The sequence below is a fragment of the Arachis hypogaea genome, chromosome 10 (assembly GCF_003086295.3).
Source record: "Arachis hypogaea cultivar Tifrunner chromosome 10, arahy.Tifrunner.gnm2.J5K5, whole genome shotgun sequence".
Classification (NCBI taxonomy): Eukaryota; Viridiplantae; Streptophyta; class Magnoliopsida; order Fabales; family Fabaceae; genus Arachis; species Arachis hypogaea.
The window spans coordinates 19904693-19925866 of NC_092045.1; the positions used below are offsets into that span (position 1 = coordinate 19904693).

Here is a 21174-nt window from a genome sequence, read left to right on the forward strand (position 1 = left end):
TAACACAAAATATTAAAAATCATTATGGAAAATAGGAGCTTGATCCCACACATCTGAGTGTATTAGAAAAAAAATAGAATTGATTCTAGTGTTGGTCGGAGGAAAAGAAACTCTTTGATTTTTTGAATGAATACAAGTTTCATATTTGAGGGGTTCAGTACTACTTGTAAAAAGACTAGGAAATAGTAACTTGAGGTACCCAAATGAAGGATGTCCGGGACGCCTGTGCCATAACCAAAGTTGCCTAGTAATAGTTCCGTGAGCAAGCATGGCATGACCCTGGTGTGCTACTTCATCAACGAGTAAAGGCCTTCTCGCTCAGTACCACGCCCAATGATCTCCTTCGTAAGAATGTCCTGTAAAAGACACAAGGTAGAGTACATGAGTACCACACAATTTAGTTCCTTTGTTACTTGGCTAACAGACAATAATTTTGATGATAGTGTAGGGACATAGAGGTAATTTTTTAATTTCAATTTTTTTGAAAAAATAATGGAGCCTCCTCTTTTAACATCAATTAATTCTCCACTAGCTATTTCAATATGGGCTTTTGAGGGTACATTCAAACTGTTAAAATCATGAAGGTCATGAGTCATAGTATCGGTAGCTCCACAATCGAAAATTATTCATTTATCTTTTTAATTGGATTCTGATTCTAGGTCTCCCCTTTATATTGAGTCGTGGTCTGCGTTGAGCAGCCAAGGAGTTCAGTAGTCCTTGCCCTTATTGCCGCTGCTGCCTTGCCATCGTGACTTGCTTCCTCTCTTCTAGCCTCACCATCGGTGCTGGTGACCTCTGGGATGCTTACAATGATGGCTCCCTTACTCTGATTTCTTAATGACTTGGGATTGTTTTTCCACCAATCTGGGTAACGCACAATCTTAAAGCAGTTTTTTTGTGTGTTTCTTCTTTCTTCTTTCACTAATTACTTTTTCCATCAGAGTTGCCCATAATGGATAATTATATCCGTTTACCGAGAGGGCTTAGTTGTCAGAATTGGTTTGTGATGATCGCATGCCAAAACTATTGCATGACATATTTGCAATTTGTATTGTGAATTCGTCAGAATTTTCAATCCCTAGAACCTAACTCTACTCTGATACCATGTTATCATAGTACAAAGAGTTTAGGAAAGAAACGGAGAATTATTTAGAAAAATATTATTTTTTATTATTCATATTTCTCATATGTGATTACAAAGTTCTTACCAATATATAGACCAACAGTATACTAAGAGTACACTCATTATGGAATAATATCATAATAAATTACATTGATTTTTTTTCTAATCTTCTTTGATATTTTTCTAATTTTGTTCCCTAATTATGATAATCTAATAAATATTTCGTTTTTTCACTCTTTCTAGATTTGTTTTCTTCTAGAATATTATTAAACAATATTTTTTAAATAATAAAAAATAAAATAACTAAACATATAATGAATAACATAGAATTAAAACAACAAATCTAGTTATCAAACATTCCAATTAGGGGTATTCATGGTTTTTTTGGTGACTGAACATAACACAAAGAAAAAAGACCTAAGAAAAAGAGTAGTACTCCTCTCTAATAATAATGTCTAAGTTATCAGGAGGCAGTAACCACTCTAGATACACCTGCTTGTTTAAAACAGTAGTCTTAGCCATTAAATCAACCGCTCTACTTGTTGTTCGCTGGATGAGCACTAAAGTAGCTGTCCAATTGCGCTGGAGTATCTCTTTGATTTTGTCAAGCAGATCAGAGTCATTCCTAATCATGCTGGTTGTGCCTCGCAAAACAAGAAGAAACGCATCAAGATTATCAGTTTCACATATCTTTGCACTTGCAATCCCAAGCCATAACAAGCCCTCTCCAAATAGCATGAAACTCACAACAGAGAACAACTAGGGGTATTCATGGTTTGGTTAATCCAAAAACCAAACCAGTTTTTTGGTTAACCAAAAATATAGTATTGGTTAATTAACCAAATTGGTTTCATATGATAAAACTGATTATTAACCGGTTAGTAAAATTCAAAACCGATTTTTGACAAGTTTATCATATATTGCAAGACTAAAAAAAACAGCAAAAAATGAGCATCAAAGTATTAAACAGTAAAACTCCCTTGTTTTTATTGGTTTACATAAGTTGGATAGCAGAATATATATGTGTAAGCTTACTCAATAATCTCATCAAAAGCAGATAAAAATTATGGACCATGAAAGTAAGAAACACATTCAAATAAACCATGTTAAAAAAGAAAAGAACCCAAAATTCTTACATGCAGAGGATTGAATACACAAATACTTCTCTAAACATCTTATATCTGATCCAATTTCTTTTTTAGATTGAATAGGATTCAATCCTATGGTGGATACTGAAGGGGAGTGGAGCAAAAAAGTTTTTTGATGAAATACTGAAATAGTATGGTTGAGGAATAAGAACGTGATAAGTAAAAAGTTTGTAGTAATATATGATCAAATTTAGTTTTATGTGACCGAAAATGAGTGAACTAAGTTTGAATAAATAGTTAAATTGCGATTTAGCATGTAATTAAAGTTTATTTTATTATTTGCTGAAACATAAGTAAATCAAATTTGACCAAAATATAAATTTTCTTCATATATCACATATTCATTGTTAAATCATTATATTTCATCGGAAAACATTTTTCTTTTCAGAGCATCCCCTTTGGGTAGTTACTTGATTTATCATACAAACTTAAGAAATGAATTTGATTTATATTTTATAATGTCAATGTATACACATATATAAAATTTATGACTCTAAATCATGGCAATAATTTGGGCACATTATAGGTTCTAAACATGAACATCATATCTAAAATTCCTAACTTTCTTTCTCATGCCCAGAAAAATTCGATCTGTAACTTTTTGATCATACAATCTGTAACATTATAATATAATTTAAAGAAAAAATATTACCATGTGTGTTCACTTTTAGCGTCTACAATAATAGTTGTAGACTTCACAATTTTTTTTCCCACGTCCCCTACTTCCCTTTTCTCTTTTGTTTGGTTTCCTATATCAAAAGTGAATTCATATAACAAGATTGTATAATAAAAGAAGAAAGATGATTATTATGAAAGCTGCGGACGCCAAAAATTCTTCTTGGCAACAAGAAACTGATTTCTATACAACTTGACAGACCAATGAAGTGAACGCAAGATTGGACCAAGCTTTCTAATCACTTCCATGGAGTCTTGAACCACAAGGTACCCTTCTGGCCGCAATATGCGATCTATCTCCACAACCACGTCCATAATGTCACATCTAACAAATAAAAAGTTATAAGAGAAAGTATTGAGAACCAATCCTTTTCAACCAATAAAGTAGCTAATAATTTATTATTAAAAAAATCTAAAACTAAGAAAAATAAAAATATCCAAAAATCAAGTAAAAAAATAAGAAACAAATAAAACTAATTTAGAGAATAAAATTTAGGATGACCACCACCGGCGGCAGTAGGGTGGCCAATAGTGGTGGTAAGTGGCTGGTGGATATAGGCGAAACGAAAGTAAAAAAGTAATTTCCTTTTTTTTGGTCAGATTTTTTTTTTGGTCAGAGGTAAATCAAACAATGTGTTTTGTTTTTGTTTTATTGGGCATTTTGGCTGGCCCAATATCTGTTGGCTGAACCATGTTGGTTTCTTAACTTTATTGAAGTCCCAAAACATAGCTAAAAATGACAAAATTATAAAACCATCTTCTTTAAAAGCACATGCTTTTGCTTAGTAGAACCAATTAACGAAACTCACGGAATAAGTGAGTTTAAGTTTTTGATATATTGACGTTATCTACTTATTCCTTTTTAGGTTTTGCCAAGGAATTATTTTTTTAACCAATAATCAATAAATAAAGTAGTTGACAAGTACAGATTAATGATTTGAATTGTTATCTTAGCGAGGAAAATGACAAATATTGGCTGAAAAAAATTATTTTTACTCTCTATATAAAAAGAATAAAACAAAATTTAATATATTGAAATATATCTTTAATATACTTGAATGGTAAGTTGAAAGAATGAATTTGATTAAAAAAAAATTAATGGTATCAAAATTAAACTCTTTAGAATAACATACGCATACCGTTTCTGAAGAGCTTCTAGTAGAAAACTAGAATGAAGAAGATCATAGGTGCGAGGGTAGGTGTTAAAGGACTCGCACCAATCATGATACATTCCTATCAACCCTTTGTCATTTATAATGCCCAGAGTATCTGCCATATCTATTGGTACTACATTCATCACCCAAACTGGTAGATCAATTAGTGCTGTTGCAAATCTGAAAATAAATAATCTCGTATCAGTTCTCAGGCAAAAGTGATCAAGTATCATAATTCATAATGAAATCCAAGTTTAGTTAATAATCTAGAGTTTAATTGGTATGTGCACTTTCAAAAAAGAAAAAAAGGGTTTACACTAACTTCCAATTAAAGTATGTATGTATTGTCAAGTTAACAGAAAGTGATTTCTTCATAACAGGATTTGATTAGATATTAACTCAAAACTAAGTAAAGGTTCATTCTGAGTCCTCGAAATTGTGTGAATGTTTTAAATTGATTCTTGAGATTTCAACGTCATTTGGTCGCTAAAATCATACTTTGTGATTCACTTTGGTCCTTCTGTGACAAAAGTGAATTCCAGAAGATAACTTCAGAGACCAAATTATATTTTTTAAATCTCAAGAACTTATTTGAACACGGGCACAATTTAAACCAGAATAGACCTTTACTCGCGTAAAACTTTTGGATTTACCATGGATAGAAATTAAACTCAATAATCTAAAGGGAAAAAGGGCAAGAAAACTAACTAATCTCTAAGAAATTTATATTATATATTTACCCTGCATAACCAGCATTCATGTCCATAATGTTTCTGACACTTGACCAGTTTAGAGAAAGGCTATTCATGTAAACTTCTGGAACTAGTTTAGACCAGTGTTTGCTGTCGTTATAGTACGTCTCGCGGGCATCCGGTACGGTGAATAAGCTAGGAGGCTTAGCGGTAAGCCTCTGAGGCCAAGGCATGGGCCAGCTCTGTATGTTGCCATTACTATCAACTGGAAGAGGGGTAATGCAGGGACTGAGTAAGGCATACCTAAGCATAATTGTGCAAAGAAAAATTAGCAATAGATAGAAATAAAAGTATAAAGCTAAAATCAGTGTCGATCATGCATTAGCAATTTCTATGGAACTTTTTTGAATAGTAGATTATAGATGCCAAGATATTATTATACTAAAAGTTCGACCACATGTTGTACACATATAAGAGAGTCTAATTGCTTAAGCATAAGGCAGCCCAATGCACAAGCATCTTGCATTATACAGGATTCGGGGAGAAACCCGACGCATAAGTCTAATTATTTATATTTATACAAAATTCATGAAAAGAAAAATATCAAAGCTGCAATGATGTTTGTACATTTCTTTCTGTCATGTTGTTATCAGAAACCAAAATTTTGTAGAGATATAGATGTCAAAGATATATAAGCCAAAAGGTGATATAGCTAACTACCATGGTTTATCTTTGGTATCCATATTTTTGCAGATTGGAGGATCGTTCTCTTTTCGGTTGTCGTAGCAGGAAGATGAGTTAGGTTTCTGGTAAATAACAAGACCAATTCCATTTGAATCAACGGTCTTAGCCACGACAGTCCAGCACATTGCTTTTGTAACTCTCACCATGGCTGCAGAAATAAAAAAGGGATAACAATATCCATTCTTAGAAGAATATTTTGCATGTTTTCTAACATTCTTCATGAAATCAAAATGCCATGTTTGAAAAGAAAAAAAATGCTTTATTTCTTAAAACATAGGTGCTCGGAAGATTAAAACTTGAATCTCCGAATAATACTCGATTTGTTTCAAAATATCTGTTCATTTGAGTAAGGTGATATGTTGATTTTTCAATATACCACCTTTTACCCAAATTGCCATAATTTGAAATGAAGGTGGTAATATTTATTAGCCTATTTAAATGAGATAATTGTCAATATAGTCTACTTTCTAGGCATGGAGAAAAAGGAGATAAAATGACAAAAAACAGAAGCATACAGAAAGGTGTGAAGTCAAAGACTAACCCTTCCACACTTTCTTATCTCTTTCATTATCATCACGATAAACAGGTGTTGCAGACCAGGCGAAGAAACCACCTGGTCTAAGAATCCGATTGAGCTCGAATAATGGCTTCCCACCTGAAGGCATGAGCAAGGTTTGTGAATACACAGTTTTATCAAATTTTAGCCTAGTTTGGAAATTGTCTCAACATAGAAATACACAAACACGAGACTTATTTAGAGGAAAACCAAAGCAATTTCAATCTCCATTGTATCGATGTCTCTGAATTTTCTGTCTTGAGACGTTTACCAAACACGGCCTAGCAGATGAAACATGGAAGATAATTATAGAAGAAGAAAAGTAGGTAGAAGTACCATCTGCATCCCAGTGAACCCTGCATCGTGCGCAATGGATCAAATCGAATCCATTATCAGCGAATGTCAGCTTCTGTGTCCCAATGACAGACAGGGTTGCTGGAATACCTCGCTCCAAAGCAAACTGTATTTGTGCTTCATGTTCATCCTTTGGTGCGAATGACATGGTAAGAACATTTTTGTCCAGAAGATAGCCACCAAAGCTAGCAACGCCGCAACCAACATCAAGAACCACCCTGATATTCTTGCCCCACTGAATTGCTGGTAATGTCTGCCACAAAAAAGAGACATTAACAAAATCAATACTATATACTAATATCACAAGAACATGTGCGTGGTACTAATTATTTAAGCTCAGAGCTTCTTGCCCTGTAGACAATATCAGATTATTATTAGCCATATACAACCTCCATTGACTGGCAAGTGTCAAATTGACAAATTCGTATATCAATTATTTCCGAATGCATTGATTTTTTGATGTACCAATCTTGCCAATTTGACACTTATTAGTGGATAAATTGAATAAAACAGTTGAGTTGTCTCCGTTTGACCTCAAGGTCACATGTTCAAGCCGTAGATTTAGAGACTGATGTCATTATCAAGTTTGGCTACCTACATTACACCTTTTGGGTGCAGCGCTTCCTTAGACCCGTATTAATACGGGATGCTTGTGCACCGAGCTGCCCTTTTATTTCGCATCTTATGGTGGCCTAGTTTCAATTTTCTGATTCTTGGATTAGACTACACCATTACTATGCTAACAGGCTCATTCTCAAAAGCAACTGTGTGCAAGTAAATCAAAAGAAAATCTTCCATCATGGTCCCTATATCCTTCTCCTCTCAAATCTTTGTTTATTCCTCTATTTCTAGAAGAAAAGTCCAACAGGGAGGAGGGAAAAAAAAAGAGATGATAATTTAGTACTATGGTATACCTTCTCTATGTACTCAACATAATGATCAACTCCATCTTTGAATTGAGTACCACCTCCGGGAAAGACGAGATAATTGTCAGACTTCACCACCCAATTCTGCTCCTTCTTGTATTCAATAAGCTTTGTACGAGGGACATTATAATACCAAATCTGAAAAAAACCAGAACCAGAAGTAAATTTCATCAATGGATTTATGAAAATGTAAACCGAAATGGAAGTGGGCAAGTAGCACTATGGTGTCAAATTTCTGAAACTCTGTATAATGCAAAGCACAATCTTAGACCATAATCAAGAAAGAGTCTTTATCATTGCAAAAATCAAATGGATTCTATACAGATACCAGAATCACATTCAAGCAATCAGCCAATCACTAAGAACCACAAATTCTTGCTCAAAGTATCAACCTCACCATTTTAGAAATAATCAACTTGTCAAATTAAAGTTACAAACAATTTTCAATTGTTGTACAAAATCATCTTTGGTTTTGAAGAAAAACAAAACCGATAATATCAAGAGAATGAAACAGTCTTTAACATTTTCTATGCAGACAGCAAAATCAGAGTCAAATCAACCACTAAGAATCATAATGTCTTTTCTTACCAAAAAGTATCAATCTCACCATGTCCCTGCTCTTAGGCCACGGAACGGGGACCCGATACCCTTTGGGAAGTGGCAGCAAACAGTGCAATTTAGATTTAGGACAGTGCCTTTCTCTATGCTCCATGTGCCTCCTTGACCTTAGAGCCTTAATGGCCTTCATGTTATCCAAACATGGCATGTAATCCACCCCAATCCCACCCTTACAAACTTCCCAATGAATAATCGAATCCACAAAATCGTCACGGAAATCATCCTCCTCCTTTTTCTGAGGCAATATTCTTTGTTCTTCGGGCGGCTTCTCTTGTTCTTCTGTGATTGATTCTGAGAGTGGCTGAGGGTTTTCGGCATCAGGGTAGAAACTCGTTGGATTCAAGGTGGAAGCAGTGTTGGTTAAGAGAAGAACCACGGCACTAATGAGCAACAACAATATCACGAAAACCAAAGGGTATTTCCTCTCTTTCAAGATTCCTCCCTCAACTTGAATCGCCATTTTCGATGATCCAAACAACTAATTCTTGTGATGTTAGGAAGAGAACAAGATTTGGCTTTTGTGAGAACGTAGCTTTTTCTCTTTTTTTGTTTTTTTTTTTTTTTTTTTTGTGTGTGAACTCAAATCCTTGAATCTAATGAAGACTTGTGGAAAGAGAGTCGGTGAAAATGACATACCAGCATCTTTGTGCTTTGATTTTAAATTTAATCCTTAGGTGGAGCTAATAAAGCGTTGAATCTGAGGGTACGGATCAAAGAAGAGTGATATTGCATGACGAGGAAGGTAGTGTAATAATAATAGTAACATTATGTTGGTGTTGTAACTTGAGAGGGGCAGAATAGAACAGAAAGAAGAAGATCGTGATTTTGCAGAGTAGTGACAGATTAGAATATGCATTTGACAGATTCTATTGTACATTTTCTGCCAATATGACGGCATATTATAATGCTTCAAACTTGAAAGTTATTTTTTAGGTCATGCATCTCACCGACAATGACAGGTTTTAGTGTTTTCTGTCACAATCAACCATGGACATGATAGTAAAATACTAAAATGTCACATCCATGGACCCTGGGTTTCGGAAATTTACATTGTCATCCTATGTCGGCATATAATCAATTTTAACTCATTGTTAGATATGATTTAGATCAAAATTTTATTTTTTATATGATAGCTTATTCTGTTTGTGTTGAAGCTTATAAAACATTGCCTTAGCTAATTTTCCTTTTCTACGTAAATTGAAATAAAGGGGTGGAATTAACAACTTCTAAATTGTTCTTGTTAACAACAAGGACAGATTAAAAAACAATTTTTTTAATGAGCCAATGTTTCTTTTCTCTGTTTTTTTTCCCTTTCTACAAATAACAACTCAAATCATCAACTCTCATATTCACCTAAAAGAAAAATCATCTAGTCTTAGTCATTTTTTATTTTGTTAATTTCATCCACACGTATTCATTTTATTACAACCAAACTCATACAGTTCGCATAAGCTCTCCATAAAGAGTAAAGACCCGCGTAAAATTTTGCATAGAGGGGATAATTTTTTCCCATCAATGCACTTCGCACGCTAGAATATTGTACAACAAAACAGAGAATAGATCTTATCAATTTGTTTTTCAATTATTTTACCAAGTATAATTTCTAACTACAGACTAAGTCAAACAAGAAAAAATGGATGAAAAAATATTAAATGATGAAAGAACATATTTGACAAATCAATTAAGAGAAAAAAAATTGAAAAGATTCATTTTCCAACAAAATGTGTATACAAGAATTTTGCAAAAAGGGCTTCAAAAAGCAAACCATTATTTTAAAAATAACTTGAAACAAGTGGATCATAAGCGAGTGCATCTAATCGTGGGCTTTGCAATGAGAGCACCGGTGGCCAACATTAACTGAAATTAGCATAGAAACGTCTTAAAAGAGAGATGATGGACTTTCTAATGTAACTGTAAAACACCGTAGTTTGGGTTGAACACCCTTTTGCGGAGACTCCATAGTAATATAGCAAATTACAAAACCTCTCAACATATAGTATTTCATGTTTGTATGATACAACCGCATATAAAAACAGTTTGAAAAGAATCAAATCAAAGACAAAAATTAGTAAAGCCATCTTTTGCTATCTATGCCTTACACTCTACCTTCAGTCTGGTGTCACTCTGTGATTCCGGTGCCGTTGTTATCCAGATCGACGTCACCCATTCCTGTGTCCTCTTCCTCTTCGCTGTCCTCGTCGCCGCTGACTTCTTCATTATCTTGTCGTAGTTTTGCCATGTGCTCAGCAAGCAATTTATCATCGCGTTCGCTCACCTGCATAAAAATGCAGCGTCAAATCTCAAGTTTCCATAGACAGAAATCAGAGGACAGAATATGTACAGTTGTAAACAAATGTAGATGATAAATATAGAGGAGTGACACTCACCGCTCTAGGTGCCTCCTTCACCACAAGTTTACCCTTGTGTTTCTCTATTGACTCGGTGCAAGAAGTAATGGCATTATTGAGGACTTGTATCCCTTGCTCCTGTTAAGTTTATTACAAAATGAGCATCACTTTCAATTGGACCATATATGATATGATATAGTGTATCGTGTACTATAATATAATATGGCTAATAAATTACAACAGCAGCTAAGTTATCAGAGTTCCCAAACAGGAGACATGAATGGAATATGAATTGCTTGTATCAGACTTTTCTCTAGTTTCCACTTTAGGTTCATTAATTAATTCCAAGGATATGTAGGAAAGAACAGTTATTCCTGTATAAACAATTCCATCCTAATTTTGCAGGTAACAGGATTTACCATAGCGAACACCATATAAATTCAGTAAATGCAAGATGTTTTCAATTAATTCCCTCTTGCACTCATAAACTCTGCCTTAGCCCCCCCCCCCCCCCCCCTTTCCCTTTTTTTTCTTGTCATATGAACAATTTTCCAACCTTTAAAACGAATACATAACAAAGCAACAAATTTCAAAAAACTTTGAACTGAATAAGGAAAATATTCTAGATCGAGTCCATTAATGACAGCAGCTGTCTCTATGCAGTTGAAAGGATTATGTGGTAATGATGATTGATACATGTGGAAAAACTATACTTACTGAGTTGTAGTGCCAAAACACCCACAATAAAAAAAAAAAAGAAAAGGAAAAAAAAACAAAGCCATACACTAGTAGGCACTAACTGAATTCAGGTCAAAAGCCAATTAACATATCAAACTTTCTGTCAACGTTGCACTAACCTTGTCGAGAGTCTGAGTGGTAAGCACATAAAGTGGGGGCGCAACAAGTTTAATTTTTACAGGGCAGTCATCATTTCCAGCAGCTTCAGCCTTCCTCATGGCCTCCTGCATATTAGATAAATTACCATGCCTCAGAATACTTTAGGAAATAGGCAACCAGAAATTACTTGATAGCACGTTATATGAAAACTATATGACTAGATGTTGAAAAGAAAAAGGGAACTTTTTATGCAAATCAGGGCCAAGAGAAAAGGCTAAGACCTTGATGTGAAGAACACCATCAAATTGAAAACATTTCATTTCAATATCTGCCCTAATTTTCAGGGGCTGGGGAGTCATTCGTCTTCTAATATTCTTTACTAGAGAATCCTTCACTTCTTCTGTGACAGCTGGAACAACCTTTGTCACCTATGGGAGACGGCAAAAAAAAAAAGAAAAAAAAAAACTTTATTCATCAGTGTGATTTACGTGGCAGGTAGTCTATAGTTCTATTCTATTATAACAAATATTTACCTCTTGCCCATCAGGGCCAGCTTCCTTGATTTCACGGGTGAGGGCATTTAGCACTGAATCAGGATCCGTCACAATTATCTTGAATGCCTGCATACAAAAAGGTGTATATAGTCAATAAACTTTTCAGAGCATCTTCAGAGAACTGTTAGGAAAATATTTTCTTTTCTGAAAGAAAAGGAACTTTACCTCAAAAGCATGACCATATTTGCGGTATAAAGGCCATCCAATGTGAACATACAGCTCCTGCATAAAGCCACTTGCATTTAGTTCAATAAACAAAACTGCAATGGTAAGACCAGTAAATAAAGTGTTTAATCAGATATTCATAATTTATTATTATTATTGTTATTATGATATGATTTCCACAGCATACAGCTGTATTAGTTATATAGCACAGTTATACCATTCTTCGCCATTATAAATTGCTATGTATAGAGTTCTATTCAGTAACACAAAAACAAGAGTTTCCCAAAGATCCCTTTCTCTAAATATCAAGACATATTAAGTGGACAGACATGTTTAGAAAGGTAGAAAAACATGCCTACAGAAAAGAAGACTATGATAATGACAGAAACATAATAGGTCAATAAGAGGATGAATAGTGTTTTATATCAACAAAGGAAATTTCAGTCAGTGGTAATTTCTCATGAAAATTTTCTTATGAAGTTCAAGCTAATAACCCTTATTTCTTTATCAAAAGACATGTTTGCAAATTGCAAGTGTCCTATAAGATCGGATAATGCAAGAACTACAAGTTACAAGGGAGTAAAAATCAAAGCAAAAACAACAAATAAGCCTGTGATCTAACGTGGACAGTAGTATAATCAAACATACTTGCACCATACTTGAACAGAAGCAATATGATTAAGCATATAAACAAAGCATTTTTAAGTTAGAACTACAACAAATCACTTGAAAATAAGCTCCGGTGTGTTTGAGTAAAGGTCAGGTTCCCACGAATCAACATGTGAACCGTGAATAGCACAAGCGAGGTCCGAACAAACACAAACCAGAACATTAGAAAAATACGAAAAAGGCAAATTGAACAGAGTCGACGACCTACCCAATACTACCAGCATGAGTAAAGCCAATTAGGCTTTCAAAGCGCAAGAAAGAAATGAACATCATATGCCACTTTTACCAACGCCTTCCTAATTATGGTAACAATTCCAATACAGTCCATAACTCAAAACAAATCCTATTCCTATCAACCAATTTCCCTTCATTTCCTCCCTTAGTCTCTACACGTGGACAATGAACACATTCTTGAACATCTATTTTATGCCATAAAAAATGATCATTTCCTTGTAATTCTACATTTCTACTTTCACCAAGAGAAATTAGACAATCACACTGATTGGTCCTCTTTAACCAAGAAAGAGACACCCAAACAAGCAACTATCTCTTACAACAACGCCAATCAACACAGTTCCAATAAAACAACCAAAAAACAAGCATACTCAAATCACTCGCATACAAAGCAAAATTACAACTGAGCTGGAAACAGCAAGTAAATTACCTCCAAATCAATGTTTAGGGTCTCAGCAACGTGGCGCATGATAGAGTGAACAAGCTTGCTCTTATTATACCTCTCCTCACAGGCCTGAATATCCTCTTCAGAAACACGGCGCTTGCTAAGGTCGATGTAACCCTTGTCCTTATCGACACGAAGCACCATAACGGGTTCGATGCGACCGACCTTGATGAGGCTGCTGACGCTCCGAATCCGGCGCCGGGAGAGCTCAGAGAAGAGGATCATTCCCTCGATGTTGTTGTACTCGAGGAGTGAAACGTACGCGCCCATGTCGGCGATGTTCTTCACCTGAATCATCACCGCCATGTCCACCTCCGGGTACTTCGCCTCGTACATACGGCACTCTAGGTTCGGACCCATACCTGCTTGGTTCGGATGCTGTTACTCGCTCTCGCTCAGTCGCTTGGGGTTTCAGAAATGGAGGGCGAGAGAAAGAGTGGTGAGGGTTTTTGCGAGAGTCGAGCGTTAGAGAGTGAAAAAGGAGCAGAAAAATCAAGTTCGCACTGGATATAGAGAAAGGGGGATAGTGGTGGCGTCTGATGTAAGTACTTGGGCTTCGAACCATTCGGTGATCCATCTAGTAAGCCCGTTATAGGCCCATTATGTTGACCAAACAAAAATATTTAAACGCTTTTAAGAAGCGCATTTGGGCCACCTAAAGAAAACATGCAAAGGAGGCACGTTCGCCTTGTCTCTGCCATGGAAATGAAGGAAATGAAAAATTATAAAAAAACGCCGACCGTGGGGCTCGAACCCACGACCACAAGGTTAAGAGCCTTGCGCTCTACCGACTGAGCTAGACGGGCTGGTTATTTTGAAAATTTAGATATATATATATATATACAATTATTTTTCTTTCAACTCTTAGTAAAATTTAACTACTCTATGAGTGGAAAAAGAAAATTATTTCCTTCATTCAATTTTGATGCCTTATTTCATAGTACTACTAAATAAGATATGGAGATTATATTTTTTTGTTACTGTCTCTCCTTTTCTTTAACTAAAGATATATATTTTCATTAAAAGAGTAAATGAATACAAGTAGATCCAAACTTAGGACATCAGTACAAATGCAAAATGGGGAACCCAAAAGTAAAAAGGAACAACATTGATAAGTAAGTATATTATCACATTTAACAAATGTTAAATAATATTTTTAATAAAATTATTTAATTATACTTAAATTTATTAATAATTACTAAATAACTTTTTCTTAAATAATAAAAACAAATTAGATAACTTCTAAAACTGTGAAAATTAAATTTTAATTTGAGATATTTTTAACACAAAGATATTATATATTATTAGTGGAGTCAAATTTAATAAATAATTTTTATAATAATTTAATATACTGAAATCAAATTTAACAACATAATAGAAGACAAATATAATATTATTATTTATATACTACTCCTAAATTTTCAAATTCTAATAGGATACTTGTCCCATAACAATATCAAAGCATTCGTCCCTGCCTTGAAGATTTGCATTAATATTTGGCATGCTTGATTGTTAGCCATGCAATACAGAACACAATCGTCTGTAAATTGAGATTGTCGTACCACAACAATAAAATAAGATTCAATAATTACACATTCTTTTATGGATATACCACCAAAAATACGTTGGAATTATTTGATACTCACAAAAATATTTTTTAATTTTATTATCGACAAAAATATTATTAAATTATTTAAAAATATAACAAAAATATAAAAAAAATAATTTTTTTATATAAGCAGTAAACGTTTTTTGTATTTAACAAACTGCATATATATACATTTGATTAAAATTTTATAAAAATAATTAGATAACTATTAAAAAATACATACAAAAAATCGGATAAAAATTTGACATTTAGATTTTTTTATTTTTTAAAAATATTATTAGTTGTTGACAAAAAAATCACAATATATATATATACTTAACGAAAAATCACCAAATTATAAAAATAAAAATATCTTATTTTTTAATCATGTTTGAAAATTACATTAAAATTTAATCTCTAAAGTATTTTTTAAGAATACATATTTAATGTTGGACACTTTTATCGTTCTTTAAATAATTTAAGGATATTTTTATCAATAACAAAATTTAAAAATATTTTATCAACGTCAAAATAATTCGAATATAGTTTTAATAGTTTATCTTTCTTTTAACCAGTTAATACATCTATGGCATAATCTTAATTTTGCATTACCTTCCTTAAATAGTTCTATTCAATCTTATTATATGCTTTATTTATATTGAGTTTTAAGGTAATATCTCAATCCCTAAATTTTTTATTTTTCAAAAAATATATAAATTTACGAGCTATATAAAAACATGATCACTATTCAATTTTTTTCTATTAAAGACATTTTAATTATCACTAATCACTTTATTTATAATAAATTATATTTTGTGAACTAATACCTTAAAAGTAATTTTTTAGATGCGTTCCTCAATCTAATTGTTCTCACGTTTAGGGTTTAGGATTTAGAGTGTAGGATTTAGGGTTTAAGGTTATCAAGGTTTTAAAAATCAGACCGATCATTAAACCGCTTTAATCATTAGTTCATTAATTTACTGGTCTAACCAATTTAACTATAATTCAACTGTAAAAATTGTGTTATAATAAAATAATAAATAATTATAAATAAACATTCTAAATTAAAATTATAGTCTAATATAAATCTTAAAATATTTTTCTTCACATACAAGCCACTTATAAACTGAAAAACTATAGTACTATTCTTAATTGCCTTAATAAACTGAAAACTCTCAAACTCGATTTTTTTGGCTGAATTAGCTTTTACTGCTGCAACATACAAAGCAAAGACATACTTTTCAGAGCCACCAAACATAACCAATGAGACCTATAGATAAAATCAAGAAAAAATAAGACTACAAAATTTTGATCCCATAAATAACAAGCACAGTGGCTCAAGGACGAACAAATTTTTTAAAACAATTCAATCTAACCTAAATGAAATATAAATAAATAATTCATTGAACTTAGATTCATATTCAGTCAGTTATAATTTCATATTTTCTTCTTTTATCAATCATAATCTAAGCACAATTTCTTCTACATCAGCCTGAACTGTTGATGAGCGGATAATTTATACGCTTTTTGGCATTGTTTTTAGGTAGTTTTTAGTAGGATCTAGCTACTTTTAGGGATGTTTTTTATTAGTTTTTATGCAAAATTTACATTTCTAGACTTTACTATGAGTTTGTGTGTTTTTCTGTGATTTCAAGTATTTTTTGGCTGAAATTGAGGGACCTGAGCAAAAATCTGATAGGAGGCTGACAAAGGACTGCTGATGCTGTTGGATTCTGACCTCCCTGCACTTGAAATGGATTTTCTGGAGCTAAAAAACTCCAAATAGTGTGCTCTCAACTGCGTTGGAAAGTAGACATTCAGGGCTTTCCAGCAATATATAATAGTTCACACTTTATTTGAGTTAAGATGACGCAAACTGGCGTTCAACGCCAGTTCCATGCTGCATTCTGGAGTAAAACGCCAGAAACACATCACAAACCAGAGTTAAACGCCAAAAACATGTTACAACTTGGCGTTTAACCCCAAGAGAAGCCTCTGCACATGTAAAACTCAAGCTCAGCCCAAGCACACACCAAAGTGGGCCTCGGAAGTGGATTTCTGCACTAAGACTTATTTCTGTAAACCCTAGTAACTAGTTTAGTATAAATAGAACTTTTTACTATTGTATTGAGGGTCTTTTGACCACGTCTTGGTTATTCTGGTTCCCTATCCGGGGCCGAAGCCAATGAACACCATTATCACTTATGTATTTTCAACGGTAGAGTTTCTACACACCATAGATTATGGTGTGGAGCCCTGCTGTACCTCGAGAATTAATGCAATTATTATCGTTCTTCTATTCAATTCAAGTTTATTCTTATTCTAAGATATTACTCGTACTTCAACCTGATGGATGTGATGATCCGTGATACCCATCATCATCCGTCCTTATGAATGCGTACCTGACAACCACTTCCGTTCTACAAGCAAAAGCTAGAGTGAATATCTCTTAGATTCCTTAATCAGAATCTTCGTGGTATAAGCTAGAATTCATTGGCAGCATTCTTGAGAATCCGAAAAGTCTAAACCTTGTCTGTGGTATTCCGAGTAGGATTCAGGGATTGAATGACTGTGACGAGCTTCAAACTCGCAAGTGTTGGGCGTAGTGACAGACGTAAAAGAATCACTGGATTCTATTTCGACATGATCGAGAACCGACAGATGATTAGCCGTGCTGTGACAGAGTATTTGGACCATTTTCACTGAGATGATGGGAAGTAGCCATTGACAACGATGACGCCCTACATACAGCTTGCCATAGAAAGGAGTAAGAATGATTAGATGAAAGCAGTAGAAAAGTAGAGATTCAGAAGGAACACAGCATCTTCATGCACTTATCTGAAATTCCCACCAATGAATTACATAAGTATTTCTATCTCTATTTTATGCTTTATTTATCTTTATATTCAAAAACCATTATAACCATTTGAATCCGCCTAACTGAGATTTACAAGATGACCATAGCTTGCTTCATACCGACAATCTCCATGGGATCGACCCTTACTCACGTAAGGTATTACTTGGACGACCCAGTGCACTTGCTGGTTAGTTGTGCGAAGTTATGACAAAGTGTGATTCACGTTTGAGAGCTCCAAGTCTATTGGCGCCATTGTTGATGATCACAATTTCGTGCACCAAGTTTTTGATGCCGTTGCCGGGGATTGTTTGAGTTTGGACAACTGACGGTTCATCTTGTTGCTCAGATTAGGTAATTTTCTTTTCAAAAAGTTTTCAAAAATCTTTCAAAAAATTTTTTCCTCTTTTTCGTTTTTCTAAAAATAATTTTCAAAAAAATTCCAAAAAAATTAATAAAATCATAAAAACCAAAAATATTTTTGTTTCTTGTTTGAGTCTTGAGTCAATTTTTAAGTTTGGTGTCTGACAAACCCCAATTTGACGGTTTATCTTGTATTGATTTTAGGGGATTTTATAACCTTTTACCCACATTTATCCATTGAAATAGCATGGTTTTATAACTTCTCCTTTAATTGTGCTTAAGAGTGAAAACATGCTTTTTAGGCCTTAAAATAGCTAAATCTAATTCACCTTGATTCCATTAGATGCCTTGATATGTTTGTTAAGTGATTTAAGGTTTAGGAGGCAAAGATTGGATCAAGGGAATGAAGAAAGAAGCATGAAAAGTTGGAGGACTCATGAAGAAATGAAAGAACCGGAAAGCTGTCAAGCCGACCTCTTCGCACTTAAACGACCATAACTTGAGCTACATAGGTCCAAATGATGCGGTTCCAGTTGGGTTAGAAAGCTAACATCCGGGGTTTCGAAACGATGTAAGATTTGCCATAGTTGCTACAAGTATGATGGCGCGCACGCGCATAGTACGCGCACGCGCCGTTGCTGCCACCTAGTCCACTTGAAGCAAAACGTGGCCAGCGATTTTAGAAGCCTTGTGGGCCCAATCCAACTCATTTCTGATGCTATTTAACCCAAGGAGTGAAGAGGGAAACACATGTTAGTTACCATTAGTTTAGTTTAGTAGTTAGAATTAGTTCTAGAGAGAGAAGCTCTCACTTCTCTCTAGAATTAGGATTAGGATTAGGATTAGTTCTTAGATCTAGGTTTTAATCTTTGCTTTCTTCTACTTCTACATCTCAATTCCTTGTTGTTACATTCATTCTTCTTCCATTCTTTTATTGTAATTTCCTTTATGTTGTTCTTATACTTTGTTGTAGATCTACTATTGTTCCTTCCATTTTCTTTCAATTCAATAAGAGGTAATTCATAATAATTGTTCTTCTTTGCTTTTCCATTGTTGATCTCTTGCCTTTGTAGTTAGATCTCTCTTTAATTCTTGCAATTTATGTTGTTTACTTTTATTGCCTTTTATGTGTTTGTTGAAATGCCTCTTCTAGATATAGTATAGATTTTGTTCCTCTTGGCCTAGGTAGAGTAATTAGTGACACTTGAGTTATCTAATTCCTTTGTTGATTGATAATTGGAGAGATTGCTAATTGGTTTGGAGTGCACTAAAGCTAGTCTTTCCTTGGGAGTTGGCTAGGACTTGTGGCTCAAGTCAATTCATCCACTTGACTTTCCTTTATTTAGTAAGGGTTAACTAAGTAGTAGCAATGAACAATTCTCATCACAATTGAGAAGGATAACTAGGATAGGACTTCTAATTTTTATACCTTGCCAAGAGCCTTTTATAGTTGTTAGTTTATTTTCATTGCCATTTACTTTCATGTCTCTTATCCAAAACCCCAAAACAACTCAAACCAATAACAAGACACTTTATTGTAATTCCTAGGGAGAATGACCCGAGGTTTGAATACTTCGGTTATTAATTTTAGGGGTTTGTTATTTGTGACAAACAATCTTTTGTATGAAAGGATTATTGTTGGTTTAGAAACTATACTTGCAACGAGAATTCAATAGTGAAATTCTATACCATCAAAAATCTAATCATCAAAATGGCGCCGTTGCTGGGGATTTGCAATGGTGTTATGTTATTGGTTATTGTACATATGTGAATATTGTGAATAGGTTTACCTTTTGTTTGCTTCTTAATTTTTGTTAGTTTTATTTTGTTCTCTCATTATGAACTCTCACTTTGGCTTTGAGTTTGGTTCTAATTGTGTTGTAGGAAATGTGGACTTTAATGGCAACATGTACCAAGGATGGAACACTCCAAGATAGGAGGAGCCTCAAGGAATTGATCACTCCTATTGGCAACAACCCCCGGATACTTATAGGTATAACTCCCATCCTAATGCATGTCAATTTAACGGCTATGATGACTCTTTTTGTGACACTCAACAATCACCATCATATGCATATGAATCTCATCCTCAACATGAACCTCAACCATTCTCACAAGCCTTTCCATACCAAGCACCTTCCTATGATCCATATTCACCATATGACCAATCATCCATGCCATATTCTTATGACCATTATGAGCGAGAACCCTTAGAACTACCACAACCCTATCAAGATTACTCCCAAGAACCACCTCAATACACATCATCTCCACAATTTTATCAAGAGGAACCACTTTCCTACCATGAATCCTCTCTCCAAAATAATGAACCTTCCTACTCACCCCAAGCCCCAATAGATGATTCTCTTACCTTGCTACTTCAAGGACAAGCGGATATGCAAAGGAACACCTTAGAGTTTGTGACTAACTTGACCAAGGTAGTGCATACTTTAGCCTACAAATGTTTGAACACTCAAGGTGCTTCCCTAGCCACATATGGAGAATCAATTGAAGAGCAAAGCATGAAGGAGAGATTGAAAACTCCGGTGGGGGATGAGGGATGCTATTTTGTGTTGGAACAATTGGAGGAGCCTATGATCATTGAAGAAAAGGAAGAAGTGGTTGAAGATCTAGGGGATGTTGAAAGTCCATGGGAATGTAGCATCATGGAGCACTTTCCCAAGAAGCTTGATATTGATGTTGAGGAGGGTGCGCAACCTCCAAGGCAAGTCATAGTTGAAGACTTGGGAGAAGCTTATCAAGAGATGGATTCAATCATGGATGAATTCCTCTCTACAATGGAATCCTCTCCCATTGGACATGAAGTTGAAACTATAAAAGAGTGTGCACAACCTCCCAAGGATAACGAAAATGGCATGGTATATATTGAAATTGAAGAATATGAAGAGGTTGATCAAGAGATGAACTCATTCATCAATGAATTCCTATCCAAAGTTGAATCACCTCCCATTAAACAAGATGAAGCTCTTGAAGACAACACCAAGCCACGTAACAAAGGGGATGAGGTTGAAATTGAAGAAGCTTGTGAAGAGGTGGAAATAACTAAAGAAGAGCCTAAAGAAGTAGACCTTGCATTGTCTAAGTGTGGGGAGGTCTCCCTCCCCAA

At 34.4% G+C, this 21174-nt stretch overlaps 2 protein-coding genes and 1 non-coding gene across 3 annotated transcripts; all 3 read right to left on the reverse strand.

The window, feature by feature from the left end:
• Positions 1 to 2796: 2796 nt before the first annotated feature.
• On the reverse strand, positions 2797 to 8778 carry LOC112715339 (probable methyltransferase PMT23). The gene is made up of 8 exons (XM_025767097.3): positions 7980 to 8778; positions 7361 to 7510; positions 6429 to 6699; positions 6078 to 6191; positions 5513 to 5684; positions 4841 to 5095; positions 4086 to 4280; positions 2797 to 3271 (listed from the first exon to the last, which is right to left on the reverse strand). The coding sequence occupies exons 1-8, from the start codon at positions 8448 to 8450 to the stop codon at positions 3079 to 3081; spliced, it is 1821 nt and encodes a 606-aa protein (XP_025622882.1). The 5' UTR covers positions 8451 to 8778; the 3' UTR covers positions 2797 to 3078.
• Positions 8779 to 9867: 1089 nt separating this feature from the next.
• On the reverse strand, positions 9868 to 13764 carry LOC112715340 (eukaryotic translation initiation factor 2 subunit alpha homolog). The gene is made up of 7 exons (XM_025767098.3): positions 13228 to 13764; positions 11895 to 11951; positions 11709 to 11795; positions 11457 to 11603; positions 11196 to 11300; positions 10378 to 10476; positions 9868 to 10265 (listed from the first exon to the last, which is right to left on the reverse strand). The coding sequence occupies exons 1-7, from the start codon at positions 13600 to 13602 to the stop codon at positions 10110 to 10112; spliced, it is 1026 nt and encodes a 341-aa protein (XP_025622883.1). The 5' UTR covers positions 13603 to 13764; the 3' UTR covers positions 9868 to 10109.
• A 211-nt stretch (positions 13765 to 13975) lies between these two features.
• TRNAK-CUU (transfer RNA lysine (anticodon CUU)) lies at positions 13976 to 14048 on the reverse strand. The gene has a single exon. It is a non-coding gene; the product is annotated as a tRNA-Lys (tRNA).
• Between the last annotated feature and the right edge of the window lie 7126 nt (positions 14049 to 21174).

Excerpts from the sequence above, each read along its gene's own strand:
- LOC112715340 (XM_025767098.3), bottom strand. The coding sequence starts at position 13,602 with ATGGGTCCGAACCTAGAGTGCCGTATGTACGAGGCGAAGTACCCGGAG. Across the intron at positions 11,952-13,227 it reads CCCTAAACATTGATTTGGAG|GAGCTGTATGTTCACATTGG; the intron begins GTAATTTACTTG and ends GGCTTTATGCAG. Across the intron at positions 10,477-11,195 it reads CCACTCAGACTCTCGACAAG|GAGCAAGGGATACAAGTCCT; the intron begins GTTAGTGCAACG and ends TAAACTTAACAG.
- LOC112715339 (XM_025767097.3), bottom strand. The coding sequence starts at position 8,450 with ATGGCGATTCAAGTTGAGGGAGGAATCTTGAAAGAGAGGAAATACCCT. Across the intron at positions 4,281-4,840 it reads ATGAATGCTGGTTATGCAGG|ATTTGCAACAGCACTAATTG; the intron begins GTAAATATATAA and ends ATTTATTTTCAG. Across the intron at positions 3,272-4,085 it reads CTAGAAGCTCTTCAGAAACG|ATGTGACATTATGGACGTGG; the intron begins GTATGCGTATGT and ends TTTATTTGTTAG.